Source organism: Carassius auratus, chromosome 46, assembly GCF_003368295.1.
Source record: "Carassius auratus strain Wakin chromosome 46, ASM336829v1, whole genome shotgun sequence".
Taxonomy (NCBI): Eukaryota; Metazoa; Chordata; class Actinopteri; order Cypriniformes; family Cyprinidae; genus Carassius; species Carassius auratus.
Genome location: NC_039288.1, coordinates 18411469 through 18439379, shown reverse-complemented (window position 1 = coordinate 18439379; position 27911 = coordinate 18411469). Strand labels below are relative to the sequence as shown.

Sequence of the window (27911 nt, the reverse complement as noted above, 5' to 3'; positions counted from 1 at the left end):
TATTCAGTTTAAAACCGAACCATAGCGTTAGTTGTGATGTGGCGCCATCGTGTGGTGAAAGATGTGAAGTGTTGATAGAGAAACCTCTCATAAACACATGTGAGGTGGAATTTTAATACATTTTTTTATTATAAAGAGCAGCAATAATAAAAAACAGTTTACACAGTCACAATTCTATTCTTTTTCAAAAGTACATTGTGATGAAGGGTGAAAACTTGTTCTTTTCAGGTAGCACAGTTGGTGATAGTGCTGTGATCATGGCTCTTGTTGTATTTCTACCTTTTTAACAAAGTTTTATGTGATATAAGCACATTTCCAACTTCATAAAGCATCTGTACAGTATCACAATCGCCTTCCCTGAATAATTAATTTCAACCTGAGAATGGCTGATGTCTTAACGAGATAGACACCAAGAATCTCCCTTTAGTACATCTCTTATCCCAAAAAATGTATTTAGCTCAGCCACTTAAACACTGATTTAGGTTTCTAAACACTGATGATGCATCACAGACTTTTATTCAACACAAATCTTTAAAGGTTTGGCTTCACTCAGAGAGGCACTGGAGTCACATTATTATTATGAATATTTTTTCCAGAGTTAAGAGTCCTTAATTTTCACTGAAAATACATTTCCCACAATCCCTTGATTCTGTTTTAGCACAACAGACGTGAAACGCAGCATCATGGTCAAAGGAGTCCAGAAAACGTGGTTAGTTCTCCAGTATTCACTGAAAACCACAGGAGTGTTCCTGACGGGTCGCTGTCACTGTTTCGGCAGAGGTCGCCTAAACAGCAGAATATGAGGTTCTGAAAAATAACCATCAAATTTAAGTCTTTTTAGTTCTTTCATCTATAATAACTTTTATATTAAAGGAGTCATTCACTTTCAGAATAAACGTTTCCTGATCATTTACTCTCCTCCATGTCTTTCTCTCTTCAGCTGAAAAGAAATCAAGGCTTTTGAGGGAAACATTCCAGGATTCTTCTCCAAATAATGAACTTCAATACACAAAGAAGTCAAGCATTTGAGGTTAAAAGTATATGACTTTTTTATTTTTGTTTTAGAAAATGATCGATTGGCTAACGTAGATAAGAGCCTTATTCCGCGGCTGGGATCCTGGAATGTTTTCCTCCGTAACCTTCATTTCTTTTCAAATGAAAGAAAGACAGACATGATCTCGGATAGAATGGAGCGGAGTCAATTATCTGGGATTTTTATTCTGGAATGAATTTATCCTTTAAGGACACAGTTTGGAAATGCAATATTCAAGCCCAGATTCACATCACATGCTCAGAGATCAGCTGACTTTAGTGCCGTGTGTGTCTATCTGTGTGTGTGTGTGTGTGTGTGTCTGTATGTGTGTGTCTGTCTGTATGTGTGTGTCTGTCTGTCTGTGTGTGTTTGTGTTTCTGTCTGTCTGTGTGTGTGTGTCGTTTTGTCTGTGTTTGTGTGTGTGTCTGTGTGTGTTTCAGACCTGGTTCATGGATCATATAATGCACCCATCCGAGCGACTGCTGCACGCCAAGCCTCCTCCACTCGTCCTCGGTCATCAGATGGGATTTGGGCACTTGTTTGGCCAGTTCTCGCGGTAAGACCACGTGTCTGCGTCACAAAACGACAATCAATAATATTTACGTGCTGTGACTGACGTGAACGTGATGCTGCGGAATGACGTCACTACAGTAAAAGCACACGGGAGGCAATCCTTCCACAAGATTTCAAATGACGTCAAAACATGCTTCTAAAATGACCAAATTCGTATGAATTAAATATACTAAGCAATTCATAACGCTTCCTTTCAATATTGACGCACAACTGACGCTTAAATAAAAACACGCGCCGTGTCGAGGCCTCAAACCTCGTTTTTCTCGTCTTACCGGTATTCGTAAAGATCATCTGTGTATTTATCCGAGTAATAGATCTGTTTATGAGCCATTGTAGTTGTTAAATTAAGTCACTTATGACAATGATCAGATGTATTGATCCGTGAAAGAAGGATTCAATCAGACTTTCGCAACTTTAACAAATTTAACCGAAACAGTTTTGAACCCGCTGTTCAACCGGAGCCGCCGCTTCTGATTGGTTGAGAGAGGTCATGTGATTGGAGTCAGCGTGAGCACGTCGGAAGGGCGGGGGCGGAGGAAACCGATCAGCGATGAAAAATGTTCCAGTTAATATATAATAATGTTTTTTTGTATTTTTATTTTTAAATAACATTTTACTTTTATTGCATCTAACTTTTATAGTGCTCGACGTATTCAAATTTTCAAAGAAGGTAAAAATAAAATCGTATAAATTGTATTATATTTCAAAAACAGAAGAGAAAAGCTGAAATAAAAAAAGACGTAATAAACAAAATTGTCATTTTAACCAAAGTCCTTTTAAGAAATATGTATGTATATATATATATATATATATATTTTTTTTTATTTTTTTTTATTTTTTTTTTTTTTATAACTCATCAGACATTTTTAAACAATATCTAATTTCATATAATCATTATACATGCAGTTTTTAATGAAACCTAATTGTTCTGTCAAAAACAATCTGTAATTTTGGCTTCAAAAAGACAATGCAGTTATTTGTTGAAAACCTTGCTCATGTGAAAATGCACACTTTATTTTGTGTATTAAATAATAATAATAATAATAATAATAATAATAATAATAATAATAATAATTATAACCAAAAATCATTTTGCACAAGTTAAGGTCCATTTTATGTCAAACACCTAAATAAACTCAAGCTTCTGTTAAATAATATAAATAATTTACACATTAAATATGCATTTGTGCCATTACAACTTTTTGAGATATGCACCGAATGATACATAATATTTTATCTTCATGCTCCTAAATGCATTAGAATTTAAAAACACACAAAAACATAAGCCTTCATAATCAATATTGTTCATGAGTCAATTATAGTGACTCATCCTCGGGAATTTGCATCATAGATTGTTTGCATGAAAACAAATGCTGATCTTATGTAGCGGTATCCTAGTAACACCTGAATTCCATCTTCCTGCAAACGCATGTAGTGGCATGTTACACTACCGGAAAACACTCTATCGCAGCAGCCAATGGCATCCACCGGATGTGAGCTGCCAATCATTAAGGCTGGCCCCCTCACCTCATTCCTGTTGCTATGCTGTCTTTGAAACTATGGTTACAGTAAAGGTTCCTGTAGGCAGCAGCATCTCTCTCTCTCTCTCTATCTCTCTCTCTCTCTCTCTCTCTCTCTCTCTCTCTCTCTCTCTCTCTCTCTCTCTCTCTCGTGTTTCTGGATCCAGTCGGAAGATTTACTCTGCTATATGCAGTTTTGAAATAAATGCTCTATCAATATGTAGTAGATATTATTGTTTTATTCTATATTAAAAAATTTTATACTGTAAATTGACATTTTAGGGTCACAAAAGACATCTAGAATATTGAATCTTTCAGGGTCACAAAAACGAAAATAGTCTGTTATAAATCTGCAGTTTAGTTAAACGAATGCTTTTAGGTCACTAAACCTTACTATCAGTCACAGGAATAAAATTATTCTTGTCTAAGCTTGCTTTTCCTGCCATTTAAGAGTGACATACCTCATATGTGTCCTAACAGACATGTGATCATGTGATGTGATGTGATTTTTGGACTTTGGAAATAAAAGCTTTATGTGTTCTCTCTCTCTCTCTCTCTCTCTCTCTCTCTCAGTTTCCATACTTCCTGCTGTTTTAATGAGCATGTGTAGGAGTGAACCCGACACACTTCAGTCACGACTATGAAGATAACACAAACACACACACACACACACACACACATACATAGTCCGCCACCCACTATCACCTCTCTCTCTATGCGTATAAATATAAACACATACAACACATAATTTGTAATAAATACAGTATGATTTCTTATATATCTGTAACAGATTTTCTGTGTTTTTCATCATTCAGGTGTATTATGAAATGAAGATGAACCCGATGAACTCGTTTCCACTGTGAGTAAACAGCCTGAGAAACACTGTAGAGTCGAAGAGATTAAATAAATCCTGATCCAGATGTGCACCACTTCAGCTTATTCATTATTGAAGGCTATTGATCAGCTTTTTATATTTAATATGTTAAATATTAGAAGTCAAAGTGAAGTTTTTATTTTTTTTTATTAGTGCATGTTATTCCAACAAATATTTTATGTGACTTCATTCAAGGCTAATTTTTAAACTTAAATGGATATTCTTTTCTTAAACTTCCCTAAATGCATCAGATTTGTGGATTTTTCATCTACTGGACAATAAAACTCAGACAGTTTTACACTGAAGAATGAACTCAACCAGTCAGAGAGCCCCTAGCAACCACACACAACATCCTAGCAACACTGTAAATACTCTAAAAGCAGTCACAAACACATTAGCAACCAAATAGCAACATTCTTGCAACCATCCTAATACCCTAGCAACTGCACCACATTACATTTAAAAAAAAAAAACTGACATTTTCTTCAAGAAATGTACAAATCTAGTTCCTTTGCTCTTGCTGCGTGTTTTTATTTTTAGAACGACCTACTGCAATCAAACGGCTCTGTTGTGCAGGATGCATCATATAATTCAGTGTATGTTCTTTGATCAGCCTTCATTCATATGAATGTGCTAAAGACACAACGAGGGATCAGTTTATCGGCGAGTGCAATCGACTATCATTGTTTTCTTCCGAAACAGGCCATGCATCCCACCGGGATGTATTTTAGGGTTACATGCATTCAGGAGTTTCGAAGCGACGCAGTATGCAGTGCTGTCAGGAGAGAATGGTTTCTCCCATCACCTGTGCTTCAAGTGGTTTGTCCCACTATTCAGCCAGCCTACCCTGAATGAGTCATCCTGCTCTTCCCTGATTGGCCGGTTGGGATCCATCCCGAGGGATTGCCATGCAGAAAGCTGCCGAGGCCTGACTTCATTCACAGAAACATTGGTATGCCCTTCTGCCTTTCCATTCACAGCAAGCCCAAATCATTTGTGTGTGCACGGCTCCCCAGCATCCTCACATCCTCTCCTCAGCATCTCTTCCACATCTCTGTGACCTCACAGAACAAGGAGCTCTTATAACGCTTTCTTTGCTTTTGTCTTAGTGGAGAAGACAAACCCTTGCTCGCTCTCTCTCTCTCTCTCTCCTTGTTTCTCTCTCTGTCTTTTCCTCTTTTTTCAGTTTGCAGGCAAGAAAGCGAGACGCTGGGAAGGACTGCAGTGCGTTAGCCGCAGCGCTACAAGAAGCTTGTGAATGACTGCTGCTTCCCTGTCACGAGCGCTTCTGGACATTTTACATGAATGGCTCTTTTTTTCCTGCCTTAATATCGTGGGCTTCATCCCGTTGGCTCTTTTTTATTAGGGCTGGGAGATCTGACATCACTGTTTACGGTCGTGTCCCTGCTGAATACGGATGGCATTTAAGTGAGATTGAATCGTTGAATGTTGTGTTTAATTATACAGCAAAGCTCATTGAGGAGTAAAGCCTAGCTTGTTTTGTCCTCTCTAGGGGGAGATATATTCGAGTGCTCGTGTGGATGGATTTATGCCGATTTCGTAGTACGTAAGGAAGAACGTATGTGACGAACAAAGATTTAAATTTGAACACATTTTTTTAACAATGGCGATGCATTAGCGAGGTAGAACCAACCAGACTGATGCTTGGGAAAAGGAGAACGCTTTCAAATATTTAACATCAGTTTGGTAGATTATTATTTTACAATCAATGGCAGGTCATACAACACACCTTTTGAGTAGAGCACCTTGCTTCTGATTGCATGTGTGGAAATTTAGAGGGCTCCAAGTTTCATTGTATATGTGATCCACAAACACGCACTGTACTCAGTCGTGTTTTCTGCATTATGTCAGTGGATTATGCTGCTGACTGATTTTGATTCTAGTTCATTCTGACTGAGCTCGGATTTCATTACAGTGATCTGTTTATTGCATCTTTTCCATTCTGTTTATCTGTTTCAACACGGACCGAATCAAAGCAAGAGGCGTTCCTACAAACAGGGCGAATTTGAAGAATTGATTGGTTCTACTGAGCTGTAAGGTGGGAGTTGTTGTTTTTTTTTTTTGTTAGGGAAAGTGCTCTGCAGTGTTGAGTGAGTCTTTTGTTGAGAAGGGTCTCTCGTTCTCTCTCTCTTTCTCTCCGAGTGAGTCATGCATGTTCAGGGATCTGCCAGGATGCAGAGGGAGAGAGAGACATCCCATCAGTAGAGCTCTTTCTCTCTCTCTCTCTCTCTCTCTCTGTCATCTCTGGCCCTCTATCTCTGTAGAGGAGCGACCTCGCGCTGCTTTTCTCTCTGTCTCCATGGATTCTGCGTCTTCTGGTTTATTTTTGGTCCCCAAGCTGCTGCTGCCGCTGCCGCAAGGCGTCGGATTTTCCTGACGGTCCCCTCGCTTGCTTTCTTCGAACCCTTGAGGGACGCTTTCTCGGCTCCAGCATGTTGAAGAAGTGGACAGTCAGCTGGGAGTTGGATGTGTCCGTTCGCGTGTAGGCTGGCACACCGAGGGGAATGCTTCACCGTGCTAAATACAACCGATTCCGGAATGAGTCAGTGACGTCCGTCGATGAGCTTCTGCACGGTCTCTCCATGAACGCCAAGGTCTCGGCCGTCCCGCCGTCGCCGCCCGTGGGCGACCCTCCGTACGCCCCACCAGCCGACGTGTTGCCGCCTGACCCTGTGGAAGAGACTGGCACCTTGTGCACCCTCATTAACAAAGTCTCCAACCTCAAATTCGCCAACTCTTCTGGACTCCTAGGCATCAAGGGCCTGCCGTCCGCCGTCAAGGACCTGGCCGTGTCTAAACTCCAGGGAGGAGCGACAGGAGGCGGATCCGGCAGCCCAGGATCATCCACCCTCCCGGCGGCCTCTGGAGCGCCTCACGCCCCGCTGGAGCCCGGATCCACAAACTCTGGGAAGAAGGGAAGGATGGAAGAGTCTCAGCCCGGCGGAGAGAGCTGGGGCCTGGGAGCATCGGGTGCCGTGGCTTGCGGTGGTCTAGTGAATAAGCCGTCTCATGGATGGCTGCACTCAGCCGAAAAGATTTCCGGACCTGGAGTGACGTACGTCGTTAAGGTAAGATCCAAATTCTTTCTGTGTCCTGCATTTCTCTTGTTGTTTTCCTTCCGTGTGCTGGGACGGAGGGATTATGTGTACATTACAGATCGCCAGTGACTCGAAACAGCACCATTAGATTCACAACTGACCATGAAAGCACAAACTGTTCTGTCACATACTGCACCATGTTCATCTTACATGCATGTAAATCTGATTTTGTAATACCGTTAAAAAATAGTTTGGAATGAAATCATACGGTATAGATTAAATGATCATGTTTGTGTTTGAATAAATGAGTGAATTAAAATTTAGTTTAGTTGTTTTCTTCGATGGAACTTCAAAGGATGATTATGCATAACCAGTGTTTGATATTTTATAACATTTGAGCGAAACCGTAAAACTAATATCATAAACACCTGTGACTGAACCAGGGTTGTTATAGTACTAAAACTAAAACATTTTTTGGTTTCATTACTTGAAATAAAATAAAATCAACATTGAATAAAAAAAATAAAAAAAAATAAAATAAATGTATTTTTTATTTATTTAGTTGCCAAGGCACCTCAGTTTCCTTTAGTGTAACTTCTTATGCTACAATATTTAAATATAAAATAAAATAAAACTCTTTTTAATTATATGATAACTAATATCAATTATATAATAAAAAATAAATCTATATAGATCTATTTAAAAAAAAATATATAGAAAAATGGCAAAAACACAGCTAAATTATTAAAACTAATTTTAAAATGAAAAAAGAAAAAAAGAAAAACTTTAAAATTTAAAATATGAATAATATCTCAATAATACAAAATGTAAATATAAGTTAAAATGAATGTGGAAAGTTTGCAAGCGTGACTTTTCATATTCCTCTTCATTATTAAAGTCACATTATATTTATGTACACCGCTTTATACCAAGCAGCTTCATATTAATTAACAGGAAAATATTGTGTTTATGTTTTAAAACTGTAAAACGGATGTAAAGGAGTTCTACAGTAAATAAAATGAATCATTCGTGTCCAATCATAGCTTTATTTAATTCACTTTATACAGTAAAGCATGTTTTTACGTTTCAGGGACTCTTCTCTATGTGCATCGTTATTGTGATTATATTCTCAGCTTCCCTTAAATATCAAAGGCAAAGGCCGCTTATTTTTTTACCTCTACAGATTTGATCAATTCAAATTAACAGCAAGTTTATCACATCAAAAAGGAAGTGCATGCAAATCGCGTAACCACGGCGACCGGTCACCAGTCCGGGGGGATGTTTTTCCGGCTACGGTTCTGTTACTGTATCGTCTCCGAGGATCATGACGTGTGCAGGACAGAGCAGTTATTCTTGTCCACATCTATATGCAAAGACAAGCATGATAACCGATCTTTGACTGTTGAAGTTTTGATTTGTGCAAATATGTGCACGTACGCCATGTTTTACATGCATGCATGCATTCTGTGCATTCGATATATGAATGCACATGCTTGTATTTGTCTATAATTATATATGACATAAATATAAACATGTGCATAAATAGGTGCTACATGCATGTTAATCATAAACATAAACACACACATATATAATATATCATTCATTCATTCATTTGCTGGTCATAGCATTGTGTAAATGCTTGAGAACTGTGTGGTGCATGTGCATTTCTCTTCTATACATGCAACATCATCGTCTCCTTTTAGGGATGTTTTGCAAACATTTAAAATATTTGTGCTTCGGTAAGTGCATTTTAATGCTTTTGTACAAACATAGACAATGCATGTTGAACACTGACCTCAGATTTTACAGTATCGTGTATTTTAAGCGTATTGTCTAGTGTGTTTGCGATCAAATAGGCATGTTCGCAGCCCCATTGAGCTAAAGGTGACTTGGATTCGTGCAGCATGAATCATACATTATTCCCTTCTAGCTTTTTTTTTTAGTTCTGAATTGGTGTTGAGGCAAAACACGAACCGCCAACACGACTCAATTATATTGTGCAAACCGGCGTGCAATGGAAGTGGACTAATTTAATGTGTTTTATTATGAGTGACAAAGGTCTCTCTAAGCATTCAACGTACAGAGAGTGACACAGGGAAAGTAAAGGACAGTATTTCTAGCTCCTTGTTCGAGTTTGATGTGTTTTAGTAAGAGTAAGTTGGCAAAAGTTAGCGGCGTCTGTACCAAACCCCCCTTTGCCGGACTGAATGTGTGTTATTCTTTACAGTTCACTTATTTAGTGACCCTGTGCATGAACACACACACACACACACACACACACAGACTATGCTCCATTTGACTAAAAGGACAGCCGCTGACATTGACTGGATGGGAGCTTCTCAAACAAACGTGACTAGCATTCAGACAGACTACAGGCTTTTTTTTTCTTCTGTTAAAATTAATAAGACACTTATTGTGAATATACATTGCATATTCCTAAAGCCCCCTGTTGGCATTTTTCTGAGAATGCAACATGTACTTATACATTTCAAAACACAGAATACAAGTTTGCATAACATATGCATTTATTAAATATATTTTTTAGAGTAGGTTTTTGGGCCTTTTGGGCATTTTTTATTGTTCTCATCATTTTACTATCTTTGATTATCATCAAGTTACTAAATGTAGTACCTTATTTCCTACAAAACAAGAAAAAGTAGGTTACTGAAAACCTGTAGGTTAAAAAATATATAATATAACAAAATATATATTCAATTATTTAATTTTCAGTGATTTATTTAAAATCATTTATTTTTCTGGTCATTTTACTGTCTTTGATTATCTTGACATTTTACTGTCAGTTGCTGAAAATCAATAGGTGTAAAAATAAATGCAAAATAGATATTTAATGTTACAAAATATAAATGATTTACTTCTCTAATTTATTCATTTATATATTGTTATGATAATTTTACTGTCTTTTATTATCTTGACATTTTACTGTCAGTTGCTAAATATCTATAGATGTAAGTTTCTTTTTACAAAAATAGATATTTAATGTTATAAATTATAAATTGTTTACTTCTCTAATTTATTTATTTATTTATTATTATGATAATTTTACTGTCTTTGATTATCTTGACATTTTACTATATGTAGTAACCACTTTCTTGAAGTGACAAAAAAGTTAAAAGTTGCTAAAATCCATAGGTTTTTAAAAAATATATTCCAAAATATATATTTAATGTTAAATTATATATAAAATTATTTACTTTTCGGTCATTTATTTATCGTTTATCTTGATATTTTACTATATGTTACTGAAAATATAAAGGTGTTGGAAGATATTGCAAGAAATATATTTAATGTTAAAACATTAAATTAATTTTCAGTTTGACATTTTACTAAATGTAGCTTGCAGTGAAAGTTGTTCAAATTAAGTTCTTAGCAATGCATATTACTAATCAAAAATTATATTTATGGTAGGAAATTTACAATATATCCTGAGGGAACATGATCTAACATGATTTTGGCATAAAAGAAAAATTTATACTCTAACACTATCATTCAAGAAGCTCACATTCCCAATCATTGTATTAAGCCAAATACTATTGGCCCAAACATCAGTGACTCATCGTCCGCTTCCGGCCTCGATTCCTCTCTGTGCTTTGAGTCGAACACCAGAGTTAATCCAGGCAATAAAAACAAGGCAGTAAGGAGATAATTTTCCATGAACCACTCGAGTAAACTTAACTAATCAGCGTTTACGGTGTTCTTGGAAGAAGGTGACGTGACTGGAGCGGACGCTGGAGTTAGTGGGTTCTCAGGTGGCTTACTGCTGGTGAATCATTCATTTAGTCAAGGAAAGTTGTAGAGAGACTCTGAGTGAGTGAGTCATACAGCATTGAGAGATCAGCGAGGTGAGAGGCTAAATAAAGCAGAGCTGTGCTGATGGATGATGTCATCGCCTGGAGAGGAAGTGACACGGCTCTCCACGGACGCCTCCTGCAGAGCTGGCTGTTTTTATATGATTATTGGATCTTATTTACGTGCATTTTAGTTCGTGCTTTTGTGATGTGTGACCCTGGAGCACAAAACCAGTCTTTAGGGTCATTTTTTTTAAAATAGAGATTTATACATCATCTCATTATCTATACAAAGCTGAAGATACAACTATTTGAAAATCTGTAATCTGAGGGTGCAAAACAAATAATAAGATGTATTCTAAGCAATGCATATTACTAATCTAAAATTAAGTTTTGATATACTTGCACTAGGAAATTTACTATTAAATATGTACTTAATATACTAATGATTTTTGGCATAAAAGAAAATATCTATAATTTTGACCCATACAATGTATTTTTGACTATTGCTTCAAATATATTCCAGCGACTTAAGACTGCTTTTGTGCTCCAGGGTCACAAATCCTGTAAGTTGTACTTTTGAGTCATTTTAAATGACTTTTTACTCTTAAATTTGATTTATTTTTATTATTTTAATTCTTATGTAGTTCATGTAGGTTTAGGGTTTTAGTTTAAGATTTAAAAATATGAGGTGAATCCTTTAAGATGGAGCATGATTATTATTATTATTTTTTTAAATGCCTTCTATCAGTTTTTATTTTTATTTTGGTTTGTATGTTATGTATTACTTTATTTATTTATTATATAGTTATTGCAGGGTTAGCATTTTGAGTTTTATTTGATATAAGATTAATCATTAAACCATTAAAAGAGTGTTTTTTTTTAATAGTCAGTTTTTTGTTGTTGTTGGTAATCATTATTTTTTATTTTATTTTATTTTATTTTATTTTATTTTATTTTATTTTATTTTTCTTCGGTTCATTTAAGGTAAAGGGTTTGTGCCTTTTTGTAGATGTAATATTATGAGATTGATCCTAAAAACTTTAATGTGTCATTTTATGTGTCATTTTATTCAGTGTCCTCTTTTGTGGTTTATTTTAAATATTTTTATTTTATTGATTTTAATTAATACTTTAGTACATGATTTGTCAGGGTTTTGAGCTTTATAAAGATTAAATAATATGTGATGAGTATGAAATGTTTTTTTTTTTGCTTTGATTTTGTAGTTAATCATTTTTGTTATTTTATGCATCATGAATAATTGTAATTAATATGTTGTTTGAATATTGAAAATGTTTTTTCTCCCACACACGGGAAAATAATATCTAGTGTTGAAGAAAAGATGATTATAAGCTGCTCTAATCCTATTTCTGTCTTCTTTTTCAGTATTTGGGCTGTCTTGAAGTCCTCCGGTCCATGAGATCCCTGGACTTCACCACACGATCACAAATCACACGGTACTCTCTGTCTTTCTACAAGTTTTATATATATAACAGTCACAAACGCTTCTTGTTATGTTGTGCAAGGAATTGTGGGTAATATTAGCTGAAATAGCATGCACAGATGCACAGGTTAATTTGGTAATATTTTAATGTTTTACAGATTGCAAATATTTAGTTGTATGTGGATTTGGATTCAGATGTATGCTTTCCATCTAATGCAAAAAAAAAAAAATTATAATAATAATGATTTATACAATTTCCACTGTTAGTTAAATAAATAATATTTTATCTACATTTAAAATTATTGATCATTTAATTAGATTTATCTAAATGTAAAATTATTTAACCAATTGTGTTTTCAAGCACAATTATTATTATATATTTTTTAATTTGTTGGCAGTATTACATTTTTTTTAAATGTAAAGAAATAGTGACAAGTATTATTGCTAAATATATTTTATATTAAAAAAAACTATAAAATTGAGATAAAATGACTGTTCTTCCAACTCTGACTGCATATATAGATTAATATTATTAATAATCACAAAAGATAAAACATAATGATCTTCCCTAATTTTCCTATGTTTTAAAATGTTATTAAATGTAACATTTAGTTAATTTATTCATTTTATAAATAAAATAATTAAAACTAAAAACTTTTACAAAAAGAGAATAAATCATTGTGTATATATATTTATTTAAAAATAATATATAAAAAAATTGATAATTCTATTTATATTTATTTACATTTAATTAGCATTTATTTATTTAATAAAATAATTTAAAAGACATTGACAAAATGGGGACAGATCCTTGTATTTATATTAATTTATATTTAATTAAATTTTTATTTATTTATTAGCTTGTTTTTGTGAACTGTCCAAATGAACCGATTCACTAAAATGAATGAGGTTTTCCAGTCGTACATATAACAGAGAGGACAGATGTTATGTTTTCTCCATTATATATTTCTCTTATGTTTATATATTTATTAATAATTATGTTTTTCTGTTGTTTTGCTGCCAAATCACAGTTAATGGCTCTGTGTGGTCTTCATGGCACATTTATGTTTTATTCTTTATTTGAATCCGCAGTCAAACGCTCATTTATTGTTGCTAAAACGAGATGTGAATGTAAGGCATCCGTGTGCTGATGAGACATTGTGTAACATCAGATGGGATCCCAGCGGACGCGGTTTGTTTAGTGTGGGCCGCTAGCGTTAGCAGCGCTGGAGATGATGTCATATCCTGTTTTCTGCCTGACTTCCTGCTGTTCCTAATCACTCTCTTGAACTGTTCTTGAATGATGAACCATCAGCAGGTTTATCTATATTAACACTGACATTGTTTGATATATACTGTGCCTTTTGCAAAACATTAAATGCAATTAAAAGCAATGTTATTTTCCCAGAAATAATAATTCATAGGACCATAAATATTTATTGCATTGTAAAATTAGGTAATTTTTCATTACTGTTATTTTTTTTTATAATTCTAAATATTATTACTGTTACATAAATTTTTTTAGTATTTATACAGTATGGTAGTAACGGTCGCATTGCATTTAATTTATGCTTAAATAAATAAATGTACTACAGTAATAAGAATTTAACGACAATCAGCTTTAATTAGAATTATATAAAAAAAATTACATGCTTAATTTCTATGAGAATAAAGTCAGTGCAAAATAGTATTTTTGGTATTAAAATAGTCTTTGTTTTCTTTACACACACACACACAAAATATATTATTTATTTATTTATTTATGAAAAATATAATGATCTACACTAATTTTCCTCAAAAATAAATATTTTATTTTACAATTTATATTTGTATATTTTGTTTGTTTATATTATTTTTACTATCTACTTATGGCAGCCTTATTCTCTAGATATCATCATGAGCGTTAACTATTGAAATCACAATAATCTGCACTCATCTTTGTTCATTCTTTAATATTTTGTGTATGTTTATAGTATTAGCATATGTTATTGTCATTATAAATATTTTTTAATATAACCTGTGGCAGCTCTGTTCTCTAGATATCTTCATGAACAATAAAAAATGCTAAGATTCTTATCTTTGGGTCAGATTGACAGGATGATTTGCCTTGTTTTTCTTTGTTTTTGCCACTGTTTTCACACAGGTTGCTCTCTCTGTGCTTCAGAATTGCTCATGTCTTCATATTTGTGTAATTCCTCTCTGCAGGGAGGCGATCAGTCTGGTGTGTGAAGCCGTCCCTGGTGCCAAAGGAGCTCTGCGCAAAAGAAAGGTACATGTGCAGTCATCCTAGAGCAAATAATAAATACATCTGAACAGAGACGTGTTATATTGTAACACATTCAGCTTCAAAAGCACAATAGAAAGCTTTCTAAAGACAGACTGACATCATGGAAAGTCTGATTTTATGAGATGATTGTGTGCCTTTTTGTAAGTATTTGGACAAATTTGATAATGCTATCAGCCAGGGTTATTACTCTCAACTAAAACCAACTCAAAAAAAAAAAAAAAAATAATTAAATGATTTAATAAAAAAGTATATACTTTTAGTCGCTGAATAAAATAATTATTTAAAACATATTTAATCTTTATTTGTACAATATTTTCGATTATTAAGATTTCATTGTTGATGAAGCCACTGTTTAGTTATTTGTAAATAAATTAGTTAAATAATTTAAAATAATAAAAAAAAAAAATCAACACTGATTAATAAAATATTAAATATTAATAAAATTTAATACTATTACTACAGTACTACAAATGGAATGTAGATATATATAAGACTAAATAAAATATTAAATATTCAAATGTAGAATTAAATAATTCTGAATATATTTAATCTTCATATAAAATACAATTATATACTTAATTTATTTCTAATTTTTTGTTTAATTTAACTCAACGTACTAAAATAACTAAAACTGTAAAATAAATTTATATAAACTATATACACATATTGAAAAGAAATAACACAAATTAAATTAAATTAATAAAACTTTTACAAGAATTAGGAAAATAACTGAAAAAAACATTTATAAATCCATTTATAAATCCATTTATAAATCCATTTCCCCCAGCGAATCAGCAGAGAATGTGAAAAGTCTAAACCTCAGAAGTTCTTTTCCATGAAAACTGAGCGTCTAAGACAACGTGAATGAGGAAAACTGAATTACATTCAATTTAATTAAAAAGCACCAGAGACAAGCAGCGTAAGAGAGTTACAGACTATTGCACATGACAACAGGAAGTGGTCAGAGGTGGAGGCTATTGATATTGATGGAGAAATATAAGATGGAAAGGGAGAAGTAAATAAGGTAAAAACAGAAAAAGGCTAAACGAGGAGCATGATGAGGTTTGGAGGGAGATAAAGACGGTTAGAGATCAAATAAAGGCTGGAGAAAAGAGAAATGGCGTGCTGCAGTGTGTGTGTGTGTGTGTGTGTGTGTGTGTGTGTGTGGGCATACTGTTAGCATGGTGACTCATTCTGTACTGAGCAGCAGTAATCAACCCTCCTGCCTCCTGCTGTGTGTGTGTGTGTGTGTGTGTGTGTGTCTGATGCACGTTTGTAGCCGTGGAAAGGGACGTGTCCGCTTTCAGATGAACGTATGTGTGTGTGGGGGTTTTAGGGAAGCTTTAAAGCGTGCCGTGCTGAATGTCCTGATTTAATGACACGATGCTGGACACAGAAGGATGCATTGCATGCATGGTTTTTGTTTTTTGAATCTTCTTCCATTTTATAATATGAATGTAGACTGACACAAGTGATTTGAATTTAATTTTAATTTAAGTGTGCATGGCAAAACACTGCATTTTAATTGACGAAACATTTGAAGCTAAATAATATACGTTTAAATAATTATAAAATAAAAATACATTAAAATAATACTACAAATGAAATGCCAGTATAACAAGAATAAATAAAATATTAATTAAAAAAATTATAATTATTTAGAACATGATTTTTGACTATTAAGATTCCACTGTGGATGAAGCTATTCAATACAGGACAAAAGTTGGCAAAATAAATTAAAATAGCAGTACGACAAATGAAATATCAATATAATACTATACAAAAAATATTAAATAAAATAATTGTTCAGAAAATATTGAATCTTTATTTGCGGAATATGATTTTGGACCAGTGAGATTTCACAAATCTCAATAAAGGACATAAAATAACAGTACTTCAACTGAACATAATATAAAAAGAATTAGTGAAATATAAAATTAAATGAATAATTAAAAAAAAAAATTTAATCTTAATTTGTGGAACATGATTTTTATATATTTTATGCAGGACAAAAATAGTATAATAAATTAAAATAACAGTACTACAAATTAATATAATACTATAATAAGAATTGGTTAAATATACAATAACATATTTAGAGTTTATTTAATCTTAATTTGTGGGAAATTATTTTGGATTAGTGAAATTATTATACTTTTCAATACAGGACAAATAGTTTTCAAACAGGCAATCTTTATTACATGTAAGAAGTTAAGAAGCAATGAAGAAGGTCTTAAGATGTCTCTCTCTCTCTCTCTTTCAGCCTACCTCCAAACTCCTCTCCAGTATTTTGGGCAAGAGTAACCTGCAGTTTGCTGGGATGAGCATTAATCTCAACATCTCCACCAGCAGCTTGAACCTGATGACACCGGACTCCAAACAGGTCCAGAAACACACACTTATCTCCTCTCTTTCCCTCTGTCGGAGCAGATGAGTGATGCTCCTTCCTGTTTCCTCAGATAATAGCCAATCATCACATGCAGTCCATATCCTTTGCCTCCGGTGGAGATCCGGTAAGACTTGACAACATCACACCCGTGATTCACTCCTCCGCTGACTCTCAGTCTCACCACACTTTATGGCAAATCTCAGAGAGCTCAGAGAAGAGTGTTTAAGGGCATATCGAAGAACGACTTCAGTGTTCCTGGGAATAAAGGAGCCATACTAAATATATCTTATTTGTAATCTTTATTACGCCAAAAGCAGCGCAAGATCTATTCACTAAATAAGCTGTTTTATCTACTTTAAGACTTGTGTTCGTGAATTACTTTATGATTGGCTAGCTTCTGCGTTCATGTTGTTTATAAGGTTCTGAATATTGAACAGTGTAAATATGACTGTTCATATGCTAATGAGCTGATAGATATGACATCAAAATCATGTCAAATTAGTAATTTTTTCAGTAATTTATTCCAGTCCTCATACACTAAATCCAAATAATTATACATAGTTTTACATATTAACCCCCCAAAAAAGGTTTAGGCTGAAGCCTTTGAGCAGTTTTTAATATGTTAATGTGGGTGGTAATATTAATGAGATCATCATTCTGATGTCGTAATCATGACAACGTCATGAAGTCATTGTTATTGGAATTTTAATAAGTATAAGGGGGTGGTCATATGTTAATCATTAATGTTATGTCATAATCATCTCACTTTTTCAAATAAATAATATTTGCTGGTTTTAATGAGTAAATATGGGCGGTCTTATGTTAATGAGTTCAAAAATGTGATGTCATAATCATCTAATTTTTACAAATTATAGTAATATTAGCTGTTTATAATGATTAAATGTGGGCGGTCTTATGTTAATGAGATCATAAATGCGATGTCATAATCATCTCACTTTTACAAATTAGTAATATTTGCTGTTTGTAATGAGTAAATGTAGGTGGTCTTATGTTAATTAGATCATAAATGTGATGTCATAATCATCTAATTTTTTACAAATTATAGTAATATTAGCTGTTTATAATGAGTAAATGTGGGCGGTCTTATGTTAATGAGATCATAAATGCGATGTCATAATCATCTAATTTTTACAAATTATAGTAATATTAGCTGTTTATAATGAGTAAATATGGGCAGTCATATGTTAATGAGCTCAGATGTGATGTCATGACAATTTCAAGAATAGATAATTTTTAAATTTTGATGTAAATGTGGGCAGTCATATGTTACTGAGCTAATGGATGTGATCATCATTAGTTAGTTTTGCAGTTTTTAATATGTAAATGTCATAATCGCGACATCTTCACGATCCGTGTTTTTAATGTGTAAATGTGGGTGTTCATATGTTAATGAGATGTGATGTCATCGTCATCATCATACCAATCAACAAATGAGTCATTTTTTGTATTCCAGTTTCAATAAACAGAGGATGAATTGTGAATTTCAAAGTATGCATCAAACTCATTTCTAAAAAGCAAGAAACATTGTGTTTGCCGTTATATGACACCTTTAAAAAAAACAGGCTCATAAAAGCATGAAGAAGTGGAATTAGCTCAGTTTAGGTTTGAATCCTTTCCTGTGTCTTCTCTCAACAGGACACGACTGATTACGTCGCTTATGTGGCGAAAGATCCCGTTAACCGGAGAGGTATTATTCCCGTCTTTTCCTCTGCTGCATGCTCTGATGATCTGTGTGGCATTGTTTGGATGTAAAAATACTCTTTCGTTTCCTACTATAAATAATCCTTTCTTGCACCATGTTACATCTTGAGAAGCCGACAGCTGAAACAAATCCATCATTAAGATGTTTTGATTTTAAACCATTTATTTCCAGTTAAAATTCAAGTTCATGATCTCCTGTTGTGCCTCACATCAAAATCCAGCCACATATTAGCTGTTTTGGGGCTTGATCTGTGCAGATTTCTCTCCTGATTCAGACCAGACTTCGTATTTTAGCCAAAACCAGCCGTTTAAAGTTAAAACATCTTAGTGATGTATTTGTTCCTTTTAAATGCACAGCTTTTGACTTCTGAAGACATAAACTGATGAACTGGAGTGGTGTGGAATATTTTGATGCTTGTGACTTCTGACGGCACCCATTCACTGCAGAGAATTGTCATTTTTGGGTGAACTGTTCCTTTAAGAGAATCACTTTGAAAGCATTGCAGGGCCTGCAATCCTAACCATAACAGTTACATAACATGTTTTTGCTGGATGGTGCAGAACTGAGGATGTTCTTGTTGGTCAACCACAGTTTTAACTCTACGGCTCCTGAGGGCCAGTTTATTGTGTTTATCACGCCGGGCCGTCCTGTAACGGCACATTCACACACAAGCGTGATTGATCAGTGCACCACAGCTGCATTTAGCATCAGAAAATCAATTTCTGTGGCTGTTGTATCTCCATCTCTTTTCATTTCATGGATCTTTTAACTTTCTCTCGATACAAACATGCGCTGTTCTTGCAAATGCATTTTTGATGTTGTCAGAGGAAAGATCTGGTAATGAACACCTTAGAGCAGAGTGAGTCAGCCAGTTCTCCATCTGCTGATATCTAATACTTGTGTCTTGTGTTCGTGCATGTGTGTTTGTGTACCTGCATGTTAATGTTTCGTGTATTTTAATGGATAAATCAGATAAAAACATGTTCATCACAGTTCACCCTAAAATTACAAGAAAGAAATGTAATTAAGTTTTGATGTTTATATATACAGTCTTCATTTTCTTTATGCAAAATAAAAAAAAATTAATATATATTTTTTAATTTAAGCACTTTATTAGACCTTTAGACAGTATTATTGTTATTATTATTACTATCAAGATTTCAGTTTTATAATGCAGGGTTTCCCAAATGTGGATTCGGAAAAGAACCGCCTGTGTTTTCTGAACTGATGAAAAGCTGATAATTAAATCAGAAAAATGTCAAATTAAAATACATTTTAATTTAAACAACTTTAAATAAATTAAATTAAAAACTTACTAAAAATGATTAAATGTTTTATTTGGTTTATCAACATCAGAGGACTGTGAAACATACAAGTATATTGTTAATTAAGTCAATTTATTCCCGCTATAATTTATAACTTCAAGTTGTATATATATATATATATATATATATATATATATATATATATATATATATATAATTCTTATTATAGTGATGCTCAGTACTTTTAATGTTGTATTTTTACAGTGTTTTTTTACTGTAATATTTTTATTTACTTAAATAAGCATATATTAAAAACAGTTAACAGGATTATTACTCAAATTAAATCCATAAAAAACCTTTTTTAAAATAAAATATAAATTAAAAAAAATGTTCGCTTATTTAATTTTAGCTTTCATTGCACTTGCATATTGATGTACTAAAATAACACTAAAACAGTCAATAAAAACTATAATAAACCAATATATATATATATATATATATATATATATATATATATATATATATATATATATATATATATATATATATATATATATATATATACATATATATATATATATATATATATATATATATATATATATATATATATATATATATATAAACAAATTAAAAACATGAATAAAAATAGGAAAAATATATATTTTACTGCATTTTTTATTTTTGTATTGTAATAATAAAATATATATTTTATATGTATAAATTAATAAATAAAAATTACCATAATGTACAAAATCTTCAATTTTTTTGCATTTTTTAAATATTTTTTCTAAATTTAGAGTGTTAAATGTGCTTAATTATCATGACAATAATCCTAATGGTCATAAAAGTTTTTTGATTTTGGGGTGAAGCTTGTGATGGACATGCTCTCGACAGGATTGGTGATATTGATCCTGACGTGTCCCGTGTTTTCTAGCCTGTCATATTCTGGAGTGCTCTGACGGTCTTGCTCAGGACGTGATCAGTACGATCGGTCAAGCCTTCGACCTGCGCTTTCAGCTCTATCTGCAGTGTCCGTCCAGCAAACCCTCGTCCATGCACGACAGGTCAGTCCTCCTCCAAACCTACAGGATTCTGACCCTGAGACCCGCTCTGCCTCTCACTGTGTCCTCTCTTCAGGGTTATGAGCACAGACGAGCCCCCGTGGACGGAGGAAGGAGAGGAGTCGGCCGATCATCACTACTACAACAGCATTCCCGGAAAGATGCCGCCACCAGGAGGATTCATTGATGCTAGACTGACCAATCAGACGCAAGACAGCAGCCAGGTCTGCACTCATCTGCTATTTATAGTCACCTGACCACAGATCGATCATCACTCCAGCTCAGCTGCTTCTGCAGAGTTTCTGTCACAAGCTCTTCGTTAATTGTGTTTTGGTAAATAATGAGAGTAAAGATGATGCTATTATTCTGAGGTTTTAATAAAACAGAGTATTTACTTCTGTAGATCAGAGAAATCAGGTCACTAAAATGAATCAAGAGAATTTTAAATTGAGGGAACGGGAACTAAACAAATCCGATATTAATCGTAATGTTTGCATGCATTTTTTTTTTTGTTTTGTTTTAATTTTGAAAATAATAATGCAAAATATAGAGCAATTCCAATATTTCCTCTCCAACATATATATATATATATATATATATATATATATATATATATATATAATAATTATCATGTAAACATTACTAAAAATACAGAATAATTTAAATATAAATAGATTAATGTATTTAAACAAAAACATTTTATAAAACTAAGTAAATAAATATTATATTTTGCTATAATGTCAAAATGAACGATGCAAAATACAGAAAAACTCAAATTTTTTCACTCCAACTTAAAAAAAATTCAATAATAATAATAATAATTAATATATTATAAACATTACATTTTGTTATAATATTGAAAAGAACTACACAAAATACTGAACAGTTCCAATTTTCTCTCTCCAATTTGTAATAATTAAAATAATAAATATGATATTTGGTATTTAATATCGAAAACAAAATACAAAACAACTTTTTCACTCCAACATATGTAATAATTAAATTAAAATAATACATTTTATATTTATCTATTTGTAAATAAATAAATAACAACACAAAAAGAACAATCACAACACATCTAATAAACTGTTAAATAAATAAATACATTTTGTCATAATACTGAAAAGAGCAATACAAAATACTGAACTATTCCAACTTTCCTACTCCAACATATATAAATTAAACAGTAAAGAAATATTATTTAACCCACATTCTGCATGATCTACTTCTTAACAGCTTACTGTAAATGTTACATTAATAGTGTGATTTTAATCTGAGCTATAATAAACTGTGACTTCCTGTCGTGTGGCCTCTGTTTCCTGTGTTTTATTATTTTATTGTTGTCACACAGGCAGCTGGAGTCGACCAGACTTACTACCAGAGCCGCCCCATGTTCATCCAACAAGGTACAATCTCCTTTTATTCGCACTGTTTTGAGATCGAGTTAAAGGGACAGATCACTCAAATATCTTCCTGTTTCTGTCTGTGCCTTTCCTTTAGGCTCCTGTGACATATACAGCCTCCCTGAGGTCAAAGGTCAAGCCCCTAAACCAGGAGAAGTGGCCACGTATGTGAACACGCAGCACATCGACACACAGATGTTGGCCGCCCTCCAGGCAGAGTCAGAGACGGCGTCCGAGTCGGGCACGAACGGGACAGCTAAAGACAGCCCGAGGAAGGACCTCTTTGACATGAGTAAGAGTTTACAGTCAGATCATTCTTAACACTGCTGTAGGCAGGGGCGGATCTAGAAAAATATTGATGGGGTGGCGAGAAGGGGGCAGGAATTTTTTAGGGGTGGCAACATATGGCAGACGTATATATACTGAATTTAGTCACAGTTATCAGTTTGATTATAAATATATGTGTGCACACTACAAGGACACAGGCTATCATTTACTAACTTAGCAATTTCTTACAAAATTTCTTTGAGTTAGACCAAACTTTTATTTTGATGGGTTGTAACCAGAGTTTCTGTGTTTTTTAATTAACTATTATTATTAGCTAATAGGAAGTATAGCATATCAAGTATGCTAATACTTGAAGAATAGCATACTCTACTGTGCAATAGTACTATATTTTTTGTTTGAATTTCTTCAAAGTTACACCAAAATTTTATTTTGACAGGTTGTCGTAAAGACATTGACGTTTCTGTCAGGCGAATCATTTGAGTCAGTTAGGGGATCGCAAACCATTTGAGTCAGTTCGGGAGTTCAAAGCGGGTTCGCGAATCACTTGAGTCAGTTTGGGGATCGCATATCTTTTGAATCTGTTCGGAAGTTCGTAGCGGGATCGCGAATCATTTGAGTCAGTTATGGGATCGCGAATCATTTGAGTCAGTTTGGGAGTTCGGAACGGGTTCGCGAATCATTTGAGTCAGTTTGGGGATCGCGAATCATTTGAATCAGTTCGGGAGTTCGTAGCGGGATGGATCGCAAATCATTTGAGTCAGTTTGGGAGTTTGGAGCGGGTTCGCGAATCATTTGATTCAGTTATGGGGATCGCGAATCATTTGAATCAGTTCGGGAGTTCGGAGCGGGATCGCGAATCATTTGAGTCAGTTATGGGGATCTCGAATCATTTTAATCAGTTCGGGAGTTCGTAGCCGGATCGCGAATCATTTGAGTCAGTTATGGGGATCGCGAATCATTTGAGTCAGTTTGGGAGTTCAAAGCGGGTTCGCGAATCATTTGAGTCAGTTATGGGGATCTCGAATCATTTTAATCAGTTCGGGAGTTCGTAGCCGGATCGCGAATCATTTGAGTCCGTTATGGGGATCGCGAATCATTTGAGTCAGTTTGAGGATCGCAAATCATTTGAATCAGTTCGGGGGTTCGGAGCGGGATCACGAATCACGAAAGATTCGCGCTTGTAAATTTTCAAATTGGCCATAATGTTTAATTAGTAGATCCGCCCCTTGCTGTAGGATTATATAATGTACATGTTTTACAGGGCGATCAATAGATGGCACGTAAGAATGCAGTTCATGACACTAAAGTTCAGGCTTTTTAGACAATTTAAAGCATAGAAGATTAGATTGTCAAAATTATTTTACATCATTCTCTGTGGCTGTAGCAAACTGAGAGAAAATACCAAAAAAGCATAAAATGACACGAAGCCAGACACGTTGTGACAAAGAACTAACAAATAAAAACAATCTCTTCCATGACCGTGTCCAAACTGAACATTTGTGATTCTGTGTGTTAGCTCCGCCCATAATCAAACCTCATTCGTCCACAATCTAACCCCTCATTTGAATATTAAATATCTTCTGACTTCGTCAGCTCATTCTCCGCAGTTTTTCAGTAGAAAGATGATAAAAATTAGATAAAGTGAGTTATTTTATTAATTATTTCCTTTTTTTCCTTTTGTTTCAAAGCAACTTTATGGAAAATCATGATGCTAATGTTTATAATATCTCAATATCTTTACGCCTCACTGTGGCATTTGGTGAACAGAGATTATATATCTGGATAAAGTTGGAGAAGAATTATACGGTATATCAAAACATGTTTTATAAAATAGTGCTGGTTTAAGTTCTCTTAGAAAAGAATAATAAGAAAAATAAAAGTGCAGTTCAAAAAACCTACAATATAAATGTTTAATAGTTTATTTATAGCATTTCAGCTTATTACTTATCATAAACATAGCAAAAACATTGGTGTTGAAACACCAACCTTATATGTAACCCTGGACCACAACATTTTTTTTTTTTTATAAATATTAAAATATTAAGTAAAGAACATCTTCCAAGAATATATTCTGTAAATTTCCTATTGTAAATATATCAAAACTTCATTTTTGATTATTAATATCCATTGCTAAGATGGACAATTTTATATTTTTATATTTCGATTTTTTTTGCACCTTCAGATTAGTTGTATCTCAGACAAATATTGTCCGATCCTAACAAACCGTACATCAATGTAAAGATGATTTATTGATTATGTATAAATCTCGATTTTGAAAAATGTACATTTTAAGTTTTGAAATATTTACGGTAGGAAGTGAACAAAATATCTTCATGGATCACAATCTTCACTTAATACCCTAATATTAAGTGATATTAAAGTAAAAACTATCATTTTGACCCACACAGTGTATTTTTGGCTATTGCTACAAATAAACCCAAGAGACTTCAGACTGCTTTTGTTCTCCAAGGACACAGATGAAGAACTGGGTGACATTTTAAGACTAAATAAAAATGTCAAATGTTTTCTCAGAGCCGTTTGAGGACGCCATCATGACCCGGACTCCAGCATCAGAGCTGCACAAAGCGGCGTCTGTGGATAACTCCAGTCCTCTTCTGATGCGCGCCGCCGCTCTGAGAGCTCAGGAGGAGCTGGAGGACCAGACGTGGTACCACGGAGAGATGAGCCGCCGACAGGCCGAGAAACTGCTGCTCCGCGACGGAGACTTCCTGGTGCGGAAGAGCAGCACCAACCCGGGCTCATACGTCCTGACGGGGATGCACAGCGGCCTGGCCAAACACCTGCTGCTGGTCGATCCGGAGGGAACGGTGAGACACACACACCACACTGTCTCTTACAAATACAAATCCTGCTCCGAGCATTAACACATATGTAAACCGTTTGCTTGTAAATTTCACAAGAAGTTACAAAGACACAGCACCTTGAAATAAGCATGCAATTTTGAAGTTTTTTTTACAGTGTATTAAAGTAAACGTAGTGGTATTCAAACGTCTTCGAGTTCTGGAGAAAATGCTTCTGGTTTAAGTGAGAAGTTGAACACGAGTTTGAGATCGTGCATGTTCTCCAGCATGATTTGAGCATCGGTGAAGAAAATCTCATCTCTGTCTGAACACAGGGTCACGTGATCAGTGCTTATGTTTGATTAGTCACAGAGATACGGAAATAGATTCACGTTCGTTTCATTTAAAACATTTTCAAATCCTAAAACTGTTTAGCTCCAGGTTGCCACAATGATTTTTTGATGTTTCTGAATGAAGTGTCTTCTGCTCACTGAGGCTGCATTTATTTGACCAAAAATACAGTAAAAGCTGTAATATTGTGAAATAATATTACAACTTAAAATAGCTGGTTTCTATGTGAATATATTATCAAATGTAATTTATTTCTGTGATACACAGCTGTATTTTCAGCATCATTCCTCCAGTCTTCGGTGTCACATTATCTTCAGAAATCAGAATCATATGATGATTTACTGTACGAAGGGGTTCATTATCTTATCAATGATAAAATTATTATTATTTCCGCTAGCTGACAATTTAATTTAAACTTAAACATAATACAAACTATATAGACATTTAAAAAAAAGCATAAAATTACTCAAATTAAAATGAAAACAGTGTGAAAAAATGTAATCTAATTGAGAATATTAACAAAAACTATAATATTATATTGATACTAAAATAACACAGGTGCTCAATAAATATTTCAGATTATTATCAATGTTGAAAACCGTGGGAACCGTGATATATTGAAATTTTCAGGATTCTTTGATGAATAGAACGTTCAAAATAACAGCATTTATTTGAAATCTTTTGTAACATTTGAAATGTCATAACTGTCACTTTTGATCCATTTTATGTGTCTTTGCTAAAACAAAATATACATTTCTTAAAAAAATAAAAAATAAATTCTGACCCCAAATTTTTTAAGTGCTGGTGTATATGTATTAAAAATAAATATAAATAAATAAATAAATAAATATATGTAATAAAAAGTAAAAATCATGTTCCATATAGATATTTAGTCAATTTCCTACTGTAAATATATAAAAATGTAATTTGTTATTAGTAAAATGCATTGCCAAGAACGTATTTTGCCGATTATTTAAAAGGGATTTTCTCAATATTTAGATTTTTTTTGCACCTTGAGATTCCAGATTTTCAAATAGATCCTAAAAAAACAATACATCAATGAAGAGCTTATTGATGTATAAATCTCAATTTCAAGAAACTGACACTTATGACATTTCTGATTATTATCAACGTTGAAAACAGTTGTGCCGCACAATATTTTTGTGGAAACAGTGATACATTTTATTTTTCAGGATCCTTTGAAGAATAGAACGTTCAAAAGAGCAACATTTATTTGAAATCTTTTGTAACATTTGAAATGTCTTAACTGTCACTTTGTGTCAGTGTCAGTGTCTTTGCTAAAAAAAATAAAAATAAAACATCTTACTGACCCCAACTTTTTTCCATGGTGGTGTATATGTAATCAACTTTCAAATCAAATCTATGTCTCCTCAAGGTCCGGACGAAAGATCACATATTCGAGAGCATAAGCCACCTGATTGGCCATCATCGTGACAACAACCTGCCGATCGTTTCGGCGGGAAGCGAACTGTGTTTGAAGCAGCCGGTGGACAGAAAACAGTGACGACATCTGAAACACACACGCTCAGATGACTGAATCTCCGTCGGAGAACACGTGACGCTTGTCCAGCTGCTTGACTGCGCAGATTTCAGTCTGGATGATGCTAAAGCGCTCTCTCCGAAAGCTGATTTACTGAACTGAGTTATTTTATTGCGTTGGCTGAGAATCTCTATTTTTGAAGAAGACAGCGGTGGATTTCGGACAGCCGTTGGAAAGAGTTTAGACGAACTCGGGCCCCCGAGAGGGATGCGACGAAAACTAGATAAAGAGTATTTTAGAATAAAAAATGTTTTAGTTTTGTCTATCAAGCACAAGCGGATTTTTCGTGTTCGTTGGTAAGAGCTAGAAGGAAAACTACGAAATGGACCTGTTTTAGGAGTTGGTCCTTCCCTGCAGCCTTCATTCATCATTTGGAGAAGATGAAGTGAATGTGTTTGCTTTAGCAGAAGTCACACATACTGCACGAACACACACACACACACACACACACGGCTTTAAAGTACCTTCAT

The 27911-nt window shown here is 33.9% G+C and overlaps 2 protein-coding genes across 4 annotated transcripts; one reads left to right on the top strand and one right to left on the bottom strand.

Annotated features, from left to right (window-relative positions):
* Positions 1-100: 100 nt before the first annotated feature.
* Positions 101-2101, bottom strand: LOC113064461 (cyclin-dependent kinases regulatory subunit 2). Its single transcript, XM_026235329.1, has 3 exons — positions 1879-2101; positions 1476-1603; positions 101-807 (listed from the first exon to the last, which is right to left on the bottom strand). Exons 1-3 carry the CDS (start codon positions 1935-1937, stop codon positions 764-766), a joined length of 231 nt encoding a protein of 76 aa, XP_026091114.1. The 5' UTR covers positions 1938-2101; the 3' UTR covers positions 101-763.
* On the top strand, positions 1463-27911 carry LOC113064459 (SHC-transforming protein 3-like). Of its 3 annotated transcripts, XM_026235325.1 has the most exons (15): positions 1463-1589; positions 3942-3985; positions 4703-4952; positions 5187-7089; positions 12252-12322; positions 14515-14578; positions 16860-16979; positions 17056-17109; positions 18642-18693; positions 20911-21040; positions 21114-21261; positions 22389-22443; positions 22538-22732; positions 25261-25556; positions 27277-27911. In XM_026235325.1, the coding sequence occupies exons 4-15, from the start codon at positions 6526-6528 to the stop codon at positions 27403-27405; spliced, it is 1878 nt and encodes a 625-aa protein (XP_026091110.1). In that variant the 5' UTR covers positions 1463-1589; positions 3942-3985; positions 4703-4952; positions 5187-6525; the 3' UTR covers positions 27406-27911. The 3 variants fall into 3 exon arrangements, with proteins under 3 accessions (XP_026091110.1, XP_026091108.1, XP_026091109.1); XM_026235323.1 differs by having other exon boundaries at positions 4541-7089; XM_026235324.1 differs by lacking the exons at positions 1463-1589; positions 3942-3985 and having other exon boundaries at positions 4187-7089.

What these genes read in the sequence shown, in the direction of transcription:
- LOC113064461 (XM_026235329.1), bottom strand. Translation starts at nt 1,937, where the DNA reads ATGGCTCATAAACAGATCTATTACTCGGATAAATACACAGATGATCTT. An exon ending in GATGATCTTTACGAATACCG is followed by an intron (nt 1,604 to 1,878) that starts GTAAGACGAGAA and finishes TTTGTGACGCAG; the next exon opens with ACACGTGGTCTTACCGCGAG. An exon ending in TTATATGATCCATGAACCAG is followed by an intron (nt 808 to 1,475) that starts GTCTGAAACACA and finishes GTTATTTTTCAG; the next exon opens with AACCTCATATTCTGCTGTTT.
- LOC113064459 (XM_026235325.1), top strand. Translation starts at nt 6,526, where the DNA reads ATGCTTCACCGTGCTAAATACAACCGATTCCGGAATGAGTCAGTGACG. An exon ending in CCCTCGTCCATGCACGACAG is followed by an intron (nt 21,041 to 21,113) that starts GTCAGTCCTCCT and finishes TCCTCTCTTCAG; the next exon opens with GGTTATGAGCACAGACGAGC. An exon ending in CCCCATGTTCATCCAACAAG is followed by an intron (nt 22,444 to 22,537) that starts GTACAATCTCCT and finishes CCTTTCCTTTAG; the next exon opens with GCTCCTGTGACATATACAGC.